A 12,638-nucleotide genomic window follows, 5' to 3' on the forward strand; every position below is an offset into this window, starting at 1 on the left:
AGAGTCCTGCCAAAAAAAAAAAAGTATCAGCAAGAGTAACTAGTCAAGAAAGCATTTTACCCTTGGGTGTTTATTTCACCTCAACAATCACCTTAAAAATTTCCCTCCTTTCAGAGCATTAACCAGTAAGATATGCTGGCTTCTTTGGTTCTTTTCAGGGCATTAACCAGTAAGATACACTGGCTTCCTTGGTTCTAAGCTTATGTCTGTAATGGGAGAGAGAGCTTGGATGGGTGTGAACAGCAGAAGGAAGAAGCAGTACCTATCTCGGTGATGGAAAGAGATTACACTAACCTACACGGCTAATTTTAAGCATGATTTGAATCAAGCTAAGTAGGCTCCCTCCAACTTTTCTGAAATACCTATGTATAAAAAGCAAGCTACGTCCTCAGTAATTGGAAATCAGTACAATCAGAACAACAGCAAAGGATCTGCACCAGATGAATTAATTCCATTTCCTACTGAACAGACACTTCTGCCATTCCTTTTTATTGTTAGTATTAACAACACTCATGGAACACCCACCAGTTAAACAACCAAGACCTCAAGGTGAAAGCTCCATAAATACACAGACTTCATGAGATGTTTCAAGAATGAACTCATACACCAATTTAACATTCAAGGACTACTTTCAGAGTCAGAAAATACAAAGTTTTCTTTGTAGTTGTTTAATGAACGTGTATCAGAGAACTGCTTTTGTATATGCATTTGAACGGGAGGGGTGGTGGTGCAGAGGCTCAGTTTGCACAGCACACCCACCCTGACAGTGACCAAAATACCTTCTCTCTTCTTACATGACAATGACCACCTATCGGACAGGCATGCTTCTTAAAAAATTTTTGGTTTATAAAGTTATCTTCTTCTTTGGGGTCACACTCCTTTGTTCCAAACACCTCTGAAACTATACGCTTTCTGCACCTGCAACTACCTTAAGGCAGGTGCCCATTACATACAGTATTTTAACCCATTCTGCAAAGCAGAGGGTGGTGGCAGTGGAGGTGCTTGACAAACAAACATTACAGAGACCACACGTCATTGCACTGATGGAGAAACATGGGAACACTTTATCCTCCACCAAGAAATTTACTGCAGTCTTTTTCTAGTGTTCAGAAGTTTTAGGGAGAAAAGCCTGGGGAGACCTGAAGACCTGCCTGGAGTCCAGCTGGAAGATGCTTCTTCTTGGCTGCTCTTCCACAACACCTTGGGATTGCCACCTATTTGCTGTGAGTCTGGCAGGTCTGTGGAATTACTGCAGCCCACGTGCTACCCCTGCACGTGACTGGTTTAGCTTCCATTTCTCACTTTTAAAATCCATTCACTCCATTTAGGCATTTCCTGTTGCTATGCATACTTCTTAAAATAAATGGAAAACAGACCAGGCTTAAACAATGAGCTATTCTTAACTAAATACTTTTGAAAAAAATAATCATTAAAGAATGAAAACAATATTGTTAAATTAATCTTAAACTTTGCAGCTGCCTGAGGCATATAAACAGTACAGGAAACACAATTTGACAAGTTAAGTAATCTGTTCCTGAATCAGTTTCTTCTTGAAGGCTTCCCTAAGAGGTTATGTAACGTTTGAAAAAAATGAAGATAATAAAGCCCTACCAGCTGTAATTGAACCTCAGAACATAAAAATACCTATTTTGCTGTGACCTAAAAATTAAAGCTATTCATTTTAAAATATTACACTCCACGTGCGACAGAAGCTTGCACAATCGCTAGAAGGACAAAGCCACTTGCCTTGGGGTTTCTGCAGAGGATGCATTTTGGCCAGCGGAGTTTTGGTTTTGGGCTTCCTTCCAGTTTGATGGATACATTGCGCTGGGCTGATGTGCTGCAGTTCCCCGCACGCTTCCAACACCGGATTTGAGTCAATGTGACATTTGATTTGAAAAGGAGAGCAAGCGCAACCTGAGGGAGAGTGGGGGGAAAAAAAAGTCAGTATTTATTTCATGCTGTTAATCCCAAAGAAAATTTGTGCTATTTCATCTAAGTTCCCGAGGAAAGGGAGGGAGGGTAGATGAGGGGTGAGCCATTCACTCACAAGTTATTACAAGCAATCTATCCAGCCTTAATAATCACGTCAAATTAGCTGACTGATAAGAGAGGTGGAATCTTGGCAATCCTATCTTTAATTAATTACTTGCTTCTTTACTATGGACACTCAAAATAAAAAGAGTAAATACAAAAATTAAATTTTTTTCAAAAGGATTTCTCCAAACAGAAATGCAAGTGCCCCAGTATACTACATCGTGTTATTTGGCAAAATACACCTAAGTTACTGTGAATTAGAAATGTGTCCCACGTGGCAGGAACGGTACAAGCACCATTCCTTCAGGAGATTTAATCATTCAAGCTGCATTTTACTGCTATTTATTAATCCTCCTTACATAAAATATTAATGTCCCTTGAAAAGGCTCCAGTCTACAAGATGCCATTAAGATATGATCCAGTGGGAAAACAAAGAAAGAAGTGATTAATTTGTTTGTTTGTCTTTTAATTTAGCATTCTTGATTAATTTCTGTGGGGACTGTGGAAATAAAGCCATATATCCACTTGCGCACAGTGGATACTGCATTTTTGTATTTAGGTTTTTTTTGGACTTGTGGCAAGCCTACAGCTACATGAAATCCTCATGCCAGCTTTACCTGTGTGTCCTAAGGCAGCAAAAAAGAAAGAGGTAAAAAACCCCTGCGGTTTGAAATTGCTGCGTATGAACACATGAATATATATACTTCTGGCAGTAGTGAGAAGCGGAAAATGTATCAAATGTAGAAATTTGAATGCTAATCCATTAAAAAAAGGCAAAGTAAACGTGAAAAACATTCTTTCCATATATCCATCTTAAAGTGGACTAACAGAAATTACCAGCATCTTGCTGGAGTGAGAGGTGACCTGCATCATGTAGAAAGGATTCATGTAAATGTGAAAAATCAATATTCGCCTCCCTGTGACAGGCTCAAGAACACGGCCTTAGCTTCACAAAGGCAACCTGCTCTGGGCCAGATTTATATTAAGATCAAAACCCTGAAACGACAAGCACCTCCATCCACATCAACTAAATTATCCTGGGTTTATACTAATGGTATTAAATCAGGATGTGACCTTTTGAATGAAGACTTTGAAATCTGAGCTGTACAGACTGCTTGGGAAGATTAGCTGAGAGCTGGCCTCAAAATGCAGAAACTTGCACATCAATTCAGATTTATTTATTTTTCTAAATGAGCATAAAATATTAAAGTCAATTTTGCTGACCAAAATAGATTCAGATGGCACAAATCTGATCCCTGCCACCCAAATACACAACCCCTGAATTCCTCCGAATGGCTGCCAGTTGTTGCTGTTGAAGCTTCATTAGCATTTCCACCATAAAATCTGCTTTTCAGCAGATTTGAGACAAACTATTAAAACATCTTTCCAGCTGAAACCAGAAATTTTTAAGTACTAGGTTTTATTCAAACGTAATTTCACTTATCAGGAAAATGCAGTGAAAGTAGAGGAGATTATTAGAGCAGATTAATAGATTATTGCAAACACATCATCACAGAAAGAGCTTACACAGCTGCCTGGGCTCTGGGTACCGAGGCTCCCTCTGACAGCGGCAGTGCCGCAGCGTGCCGGCTCTCTAGGGGAAGGCCTAAAACTTCATTATTAGCAGTAGCTTGACACAGCAAGAAATTAAAACAGTCCACAAGGGAGAAGCTCTAATTCCAGAAAATAAAAAGGGCGGCATACAGATGACAGAACTCAGTGTCTCGCCAGTGCCTGCGACTGAAAGGCAACCTGGCCACGTTGTATTTTCCCAAGAATTACTTCCGTGATCCAGTTCTCAGTGGACAAACCTCTGTACCTTTATCAGCTCTAGAAGAGATGAGAAGACACCTCTAACCACGCTGTGCTGTCTGGCCACTGAAGCGTGGCCCCAGCCCCAGCCCCGGCGAGTGCCGAAGCCCGTGGGAGCTGTGGGACGCGGCCGGTCCCCGCGTGCAGCGGGAGGAGGAAAGCCACAGCTCCTCCAGCACCCGGGAGCTGCATCCCTGGGCACCCTCAGCCGGGCACCCTGAGCCCACCCAGGTACCCCTGAGTGACTTGGGATGAGGTTACCAGCTGCCCCAAGCGTTCCCTGCTCCGCCCCAGCCACTGCCGCGGAAGAGAACTGTCTTGTTGGTATCATTTGTAAAGCTGCAAAAGGAACTAAACCCCAGCTCCTTGCTCTTCCCTACTGAGATTCCTCACTGTGAAAGCTGGTCCAACCACCTTTCTTACTGACAAAAATAAGAGCTAGTGCTTACCTGCTGGCTTTCAAGTAAGCACTAGACACCTCTTTCATGTCTAGGCTAAAAGCTCTTGCAAACCTGCTTATGTTACTGAAAAGTAGAGCGCTTTGATCCTTTTTTTATAAATCCACAGACGGGTTTTTCACTTCTATTGCATAATCCTGTCAAACAATCAAGGCAAAAGAACGTCCACTGGTAATTACTCAAAAACCATGTCCATCTTGCCTGAAACAAGCTCTGAGCTTGGCTCCGAATGCTCTAGGACTTGTGCTCAGAGGCATTTGCAGAGTAAATACTTAGTGAAGCCTTACGCCACTTCCCATTAAACAAGACCCGATACTAAACAAAAACAAAAAAACCAAACAAAAAGAAACCATTGTCTTCTAAAAAGACAGCATTTTATATCATGTTACGTATTGCATATATAGGTTACTGCTGAGAACATATTGCTGTTCACCTACTGCCTGCACTTCACCCATGCATTTATTGATGGCACATCCAAAGAGCAAGTGGGCACAAAGAAGAAAATAAAATCAATAAGTAGTTGGAAAGAGGAGGAACTTGGAAAGCCACAAGTGCCTTAAATACCAAATGTAGTGCTGGCCCTAAATCAAGAAAAATATGCATGGGTGAAACCACAGAAGTGGCTTTCATTCTTTTTTATTTAATTTAAGCCAAGATGGTTCTTCTCTATTCATCTCTAATGTGGCCCCTAAGGGCAGCTTTTTGCACACAAGACAAAAATCCACTTTCCTTACATATTTTTTCAAGTGCCATAAAATGATCTGTGAAAACAAGATTTCCTGGATTATTTCTCAAGGAATTCTCTGAAAGTAAAACCCACTGTCTGCCCAGCATGCTCCAGGGTGCCCCTGGGAACGCAAAAGACGAGGGACAACCATCAGGAAGATCCAGGGGCAGCCCAGGTAGCCACCCCCAAGACGTCCGTGGTTCTGCCAGAAGCTTCCAGAGGAGGGAGTGGGTGCCGGCCCCCCCCGCCTGCCCTTCTGCACCCACTGAGCGGGCAGGGGCCAACACAGAACCCACCTCCTCTTCGCCCTCTGGTCCAGCGCCGGACTGTGCAAACCCTCCCCAGACAGATCAGCCATAACTGCCACGGAAGCACGTGAGCAGAGTACCAGCACGTCCAAACTGACAAAAAATGTTTACGTGAACAGCCACACCTTATAATGGGCTAATAATAAGAATAAACGGTTATTCCCAGAGAGCCTGGCTGACTTGACTTCTCACCTGATCCCTGGTTACCTGCGACGGCTCTGGGCAGAAAGTCACAGCCTGCCTGGACGTGGAGCATGCCCATGCCTCCCAAGCATGCACAACAGGCAGAGCTCTAAAAACCTGAGCACACACTTCCAAACGCGTAAAACTCTGCTTTCCTATGCACAGTCCTTGTGTCTCTACCCTACCTAAGCTTAAGTACTTCACAGCCTGTTTGTAATTGTACTCACACGAACAAAGCTGCTTACAATTTCTCTGTTCAAAACCAATCCAAGCAGAGGACACAGGTGATGCTTTCCAGAGATAATTTTTGCATTATATTAATAAAATAATATGCATTTAAAGCCCCTACTAAGGTAAAACTTAGTGGGAACTTCTGAAAATGTCTAAGACCACGCACAATTTTCATTAAAATGGAAAAATAACTTCAGACTTTCTGATAGAATTCAGCACCACCGGGAAGCTCTTTCATGGCACAGAGAAATTGTTCAAGTATCTCCCCTTACCCTCACGAACCTGTCTGCACCCAGAAGCAAGCCCATATGTTTGAGGAATTTCTCTTAGACGCCGTCACAGTCTTGAAGGGTGTGATACATTTTTCTATTAGGCTAAGATAAAATATAAGGATTGTGGGTGCTCCACTGAGTGTAGTACTTAAGAGACCAGTTGACCCCAAGAATCTGAACTTCAGTTCTCAAGCTTTTCTCCCAGTGCACCTGCCAGATTCAGACCTTGCGCTTGGCACCTGGTCTCCAGGTAGCAGGTTCAAAAATAATCCCAGTTTAAAATCAAAAAGTATCCTGGAGGCCTGTGATAGACAGCAGCAAGAACCCGAACTGTTATGACAAGGTACTGATTTGGCACATCCTGCGTTTGCTGATCCGATGGAAGGACTCCTCACCCAGCCCTCTTTTAGGGGAGGAGATTTTTGCAGTATTCTGCTGAAACAAAGAAAGCCTACGCCTCAACAGACGAGCCCACCTCCTGTACCCCCACACAAGGCACGGAGAGTGTACAAGGAGTAAAAGGGATGACAAATGCTGGACTAAACCAAAAACACTCTACCAGGCTAGACACACTGGAAAGGCATTGATAAACAACGTCTACTTTGTAAGTTTGCTTTCACCAAGAATTAATACCTTGGGGGACTTCTCCATCCATCCAGAACGATGAACGTGACTTTGAAGGCCTGCTCAAGGGGGGCTTGCTCAGGGGCAATTCTCAAGCCCTCTGCCATGCCTAAACCTGATACCCCTAGGCAAAGGCAGGCTCTCCCCAGGGCTCCGGCTGTCCTGCAGGCAGCACGACCCCAGCCATGGAGCCCTTGCTGCTTTTCCTTGGGGCAATCTTCCCTGCCATCTCCAGGGAAGAGAAAACAGTCTTAGCAAGCAGTGGAAGGGCATTCCTACTCCCGCAATCACTGCCATCACTCACCCATTCCCGTTGTCCACCAGTTAAACAAGCTCTGGGAGCTTTCATTTTATTCATTCTTTAGTGTTTTAGGCTCTCTGCAACATCCGAGAAGTCAACAGCTCCAAAAGGCTGTGACGTACCATCAGGTAATGTGACCCATCAGGTCCAACTCAAGCGTGGGAAAACATAATTCTCTAATCTTTCTTCAAGCATCTAAATGTGAAACTATTCCAGATGCAAACTGGTTATTGCATCCAGAAATGCACCCAGTAGTGGTGTCTCCATTTCTAATGCTGTCTTGTAATATGCGTCATGAACATCAAATGGAAAAGCAACCACCACCAGTCTGGTTAAAAACCTGTCTGCAGGAAAACATACAAAGGTGTGAACTAGAATCTGTGTAATGGTAAAGGACATTTTTGCAGCTAACAGGAGTCTGGACAATTAAGTGTGTGCCCAGAACCAACCAATTTAAAACAACAACAACAAAACCCTCGGGTGTTAACATGCAGAGCTACTTTGAAAGCTATTCCTTGCCCAGGCATCTTAATACAATCCTTAGCAGGAATACGGCTCTTCCCAACATCTGGCTGCGAACTGGGCACATGCCACGCACCTCTAACCTCTGCTAACAGGTTTCATTATGCCCAGTGCGAGCATCACTGTATTTCCAACTGGAACAGCCACTTGGGCATTCCCTAATGCTGTCACTGACAGTGAAATTCTCTCTCTCTCTTCACCCCTTCCACCCTTAGTAAAAGCCTTTCCAGGAGAAGAGGTTGCTCTTAAGGCAGAAACCTACTGCTAGAAAGCAAAGAGCTTCAAGGGCAGAGCTAATGTATGTATGTGAATTTAAAACCCACAACCTGCTAAGAGGAACTCTAACATGAGTTAAAAGGTGCTGATTATGTCTCTCTTGTGTCAGCAGGAATCTGGCAAGTAGTGTAACCCTCTGTCCTTCATGCTCAGGCGGTGTTACAGACACAGCTGGGTGAGGGTGTCTTTAAAGAAGCTACAGCACCCACTACGCTGCAGGAAAACCCAGCGTGACAGCTTTACCTGCCACACACTGCAATGGAATTTATCTCCTTTTGTCAGCTCCAGTAATGGCATGTTATCCTGCTTGTTAGTCAGGTACAAAGCACCCAACACCATCCTTAGAGTGGTCCACGACCAACGGCTCCAGTGCCTGTTTCTCCTCACGTCTCCAGTTTCACACGTTGCCCTGCAGCAGACTGCCTCCCAACCCTCTCCTGCTAGGCAGGAGGGAGCAAAGCCTTTCCCATCCTGCCACCAGACATACCCTTCTTTTCCCTCTTACACTGCTTCACTAACTCCAGCATCTTCCTCAAATCCACCTAAAACCTCTCCTCTCCCTCCTGCCCACAGCCCACCAGGCTCCCCAGCAGGGATGTAAAGCAGTGTGCGCCGGGGCTCGATGCACGCCCTTCCATAAAACCCAGCTCAATGACACTGACAACAGTTATTTCACACCACGTCTATTTTTCTGATATTCCCAAACATCAACTTCAGTAAAAGGAGCGACACCAAAAATTACCACCATAAGCTTTCAGAAACAGATTAAATCAAGAAAACATTATGTTAGAAAGCAAGCGAGAATCTGGCATGGACTGCAGTTCTGTATCGGAAGAGATGTGTATCACTTACTTGTGTTCGAGCAGAGACCCCCACATTTTTTCTTATTTTCTCAAGCTATAAGAAAACCAAAAATAAGGGAGACCAGCTCCTGCTGCAGCTCTTATTTCATGGCTTAAAATGCCATGCTCACAGGAACTGACCATCCCCCTTCCCACTTCCTACCATCAGTGCGGTTAGGTGACTCAAAGAATATAAACGTGGCAAATGTGAGCAGAGGAGCTTTACCAAGCAGAAGTTACAGGAGATTGCTGCGAGTCTGCAGAAAAACGCTTTGGTTTTAAGTTTCATATGCGTCTGAAACACTATACATAGGATGCAGATGGTTTATAAGCCTGAATCTTTCTGAAGCAGAAAAGAAGGGAAAGCCAGTTCTCTTTTAAAAGCTTTCTGCGTTTCAATATTATTATTAAAGTTCAATATTAATGCAAGACCAGTCAGTAACAGCAGTGACATGCCATGGAAACCAACCAAGTCCCAGTTCCCAGCACTCAAACTCTCACGCTGCTTCACAGCTCCTCTGGGAAATGAAGGGCCTCAGTGGTCTCACTAAAAGTATTGAACTGGGGTGTCTAAAGAGCTTTCTGAAGACAAAGGTGCCAAGTTTGGCACAAAACAGCCTCTAGAAGTGAAAATAAATGCAATTCTGCAGGCACGGGATGGAGCTGGTTAGATCTCAATCAAAAATCCTGAAAATTTTCAGTGCTCCTTCTCCCTCTCCTCCTGCTCTTCCAGCAGAATCCTACCACAGGAAACGATAAAGGAAGAAACAAAACGTCAAGTTTTTGAATGAAACGCTTCATTTCAGTGCAAGCGCCATCCCTGGGGAGCCGCAGAAGGGCTGCTGGTTTGTTTCCTTACGAGAAAAACACAAAGCCTGCAAACCACGCCAAACCGTTTAGTCTGAGGATCGAGAGAAATTTGGTATATGCAGTTTAACGCACCTACACCACCACAGAAACACATCCAGGGGGAAGGGGAAAAAAAAAAAAAAAAAAAAAAAAGGATTTTTCAGAGAAAGAACCAAATAGCTAAAATAAACAAACTTGTGCATATAAAGCACAAGGACCACTAGTTTCCCCAGACCTGCAGTGCTAGGATTTGGGATTTTGGGGATGTGGTATACTTCTATCCTGTTCTGACTACTATTCAGTGCCTTAAGTGAGGATGCTTCCTTCAACAGAAACTGCTACAGCATCCCGAGGGTCACTGATGAACATCACTGTCAGTGTTTTCCATAAACTTGCATCAAGATTTCCCACCTTTGACCTCATCAGACCCTTTTAAAGCAAGCTCCTGCCCTCATCCGAGTGATTCAAGGCTGCGCTTTACTGGCCCTGGCGCACACCTTACAGCCCTCATCATCAGAATCACAACAGGCATATTATTGAGAAAAGTTTTCAGCTTTCACTGTCTCTGTTCTTCTCAAAACAGGTCCCAAAAGCCTGTTGCTCTGCTGAGTATCGCTCCCAGCAGTGAGCTCCCCAAGAACAGCCACCCCGTGCGCTCACGCTGAGAGCCGCCAGCGTAGCTCCACGCAGCTTCCATTGAAACGAAGGGTACTTGTCTGATCACTGACTATTTCACTACCGTCTTCAGAGGGGGCTGAGGTTTCACTCGTGATTTGTAACTCCTTTTAGTGCTTCTCCATTTTTACATGCCCGTTTCGGTGCAGTCTCTGTATCTCTCATTACAATCTTGTTTTTATTGCCCCAGCCAGAACAGCACCTAATCCAGATGCCTGTGCAAGGCCACTCAAACCCTCCTCTGCCTCTGGGATATTTCACACTTGATCATGCAGCCAGAGATTACTCCACAACTGCTTTAAAGAAATCATTACAGAATTCTAATGATTCTTTCAATCTCACTTAATTTTATTCAGAGAATTAGCTTTTCAACAGACCTACATCAGCCCTTTCCCCGCAACACTAAAGCACGCTGCCTGTCCCACTCGGTGCCGCCCAGGCAGGGCACTGCAGCACAGTCCCTGCTTTCTCTCCTGCACATCAATTAAAAAAACCTCACATCCCAGATCCGCACCTGTCCAGCAAGAAACGCTGCTGGCATGGCCAGTTCAGCACAGAAAGCAGGACTGCAGGTGCCAGCACACCTCTTATGTTTTTTATATATATATATATATATAATATATATATATATATATATATATATATAACACACAGGCGATCTTACCTCCCAGGACCGCTGGGTGCAGCTGGGTCACTAGGGCTTCTCCCTTAGATATGGGTTAGCTGGCAAACTGCTATTAAAAACTGGCTATAAAAATGAGTCTCAAGTGTTTGCTCTACACTTATATGCATGTATATAATGTACATACATTTATATAATGTGTAACAGTCAGGAGAAGATCTCTGAGCGACAGCGACGAGCCTCACACCTAATTCTGGATTACAGCACTACTCAACGTAGGTGTGTAAACCAAACTCCTACTGAGATCTTTATACTTATTACGTGACAAGGTAAAGAAAAGGCAGAAACAAGCATCTCTCAGAACTTCTGCTGCTAGAAAGTCATTACACACAACCTCACACTGGGGCAAGGGGGAAAAAAAAATACCAAAACAAAAAACCAAGCAGGCACGCACTTCTAGTTTTAGGCTTTTTATGTTGCTCCAAATACAACTGGCCACCACATCACCCCCAGGCAACACAAAGCAAGGACGCTTAAAAGGCTGCTCAGATATTCCACATTCCCACCAAAGCGGGAATGACAGGATCTGCTGAGGTGTAACACAGGATCAACTCAACTTGCTGCCAACAGAGAAAATTTAAACTACTTTACAGGAGAAAAAGACAGAATCTAGCACTAACTGTACAGAAGGTCATTTTTTCCTAACAAAAACCTGATATTTCTTATTTTATAGCAGGCCACCAAGCCAATTCTTGCTGAAAATGAGGCAAAGGGATAAAACCCAGCTGAAAGGGAGCAAGGACTAGCTCCCGACACTGGTATCATGGTTTAACCCCGGCTGGTAACTAAGTGCCACGCAGCCGCCCGCGTGCTCACTCCTCCTCACCCAGAGGGATGGGGAGGAGAATTGGAAAGGAATGTAAACCTCGAGGGCTGAGATAAGAACAGTTTAATAGTTGAGATAAAACAAATCCACCACCAACAATAATAATAACAACAGTCATAACAAAAAGGACAGAGAAGGGGAGAGGAACGCAATCCAAAGGGAAGGGAGAGAAGAGAGCAAGTGATGCAGAACACAACCGCTCACCACCCACCGACCCCCGCCTGGCCAGTCCCCCAGCAGCCATCAGTAGCCCTGGCCAACCTCCCCAGGGTTAGACACCGAGCGTGACGTCCCATGGCATGGAACATCCCTTTGGCTAGTTCGGGTCAGCTGTCCTGGCTGTGTCCCCCTCCCGATTTCCCATGCCCCTCCAGCCTTCTCGCTGACAGGGCCTGAGAAATGGAGAAGTCCTTGATTTGGTATAAACGTTACCTAGACAGAACCAAACGCATCAGTGTGCTGTCGACATTGCTCTCACACCAAAGCCAACACCCTGCACTGCACCAGCTACTGCGGAGCAAATGAACTGTGTCCCAGCCGAGACCAGGACGCTTGGCGACTCCGAGGGAGCTGCAGGGGTGGAAGGAGTGACCAGAAAAACCATACTGAGAACAGAATAAAAATATGCTCGCTTAAAAGGAAAATGAGAAAGAAACCAAAGTAAAGCCCCACAGAATACATTCTCTGTCAGAACCAACAATGAGCGCATTAAAGCCGCAAAACAAAAATATTTTCTTTTCCTGTACAAAACAGGATGCGGTACCACAGACGGCAAGCGCTTACCTTCGCCTCCTGAGGTTATTAGTGACACAAAAAAAAAGAAACAAAAGCCTTGTTGTCTTTTTAAACCAAACTGAGCCCTACGCTAGCATCCGCAGGGATGCCGAGGACCCGGCTGCCACGCCGCGTGGCCCCAGCCTCTGTTTCTTCCGTCACAAGAGTCGGCCCCACATGTCAGGGTGGCACCAGAAGCTCCCACAGGAGGCACGCAGCTCTCCCAGTCTGGCACCCCA

General features: G+C 44.7%; 1 protein-coding gene across 4 annotated transcripts in view; it reads right to left on the reverse strand.

Moving 5' to 3' along the window:
• FGD3 (FYVE, RhoGEF and PH domain containing 3) overlaps window positions 1-12,638 on the reverse strand; it is a 128,870-nt gene that overhangs the window by 65,923 nt on the left and 50,309 nt on the right. For 3 of the 4 annotated variants that reach the window (XM_080386245.1, XM_080386248.1, XM_080386246.1), the window contains exon 2: window positions 1,747-1,917. In XM_080386245.1, coding sequence (XP_080242371.1) covers window positions 1,747-1,917 — 171 coding nt within the window. Of the gene's footprint in view, window positions 1-1,746; window positions 1,918-8,603; window positions 8,725-12,638 lie in introns of those variants that run through there. The other variant, XM_080386247.1, reaches the window with a different exon arrangement.

The sequence above is a fragment of the Falco punctatus genome, assembly GCF_963210335.1.
Source record: "Falco punctatus genome assembly, chromosome: 4".
In the NCBI taxonomy this organism is placed as follows: domain Eukaryota; kingdom Metazoa; phylum Chordata; class Aves; order Falconiformes; family Falconidae; genus Falco; species Falco punctatus.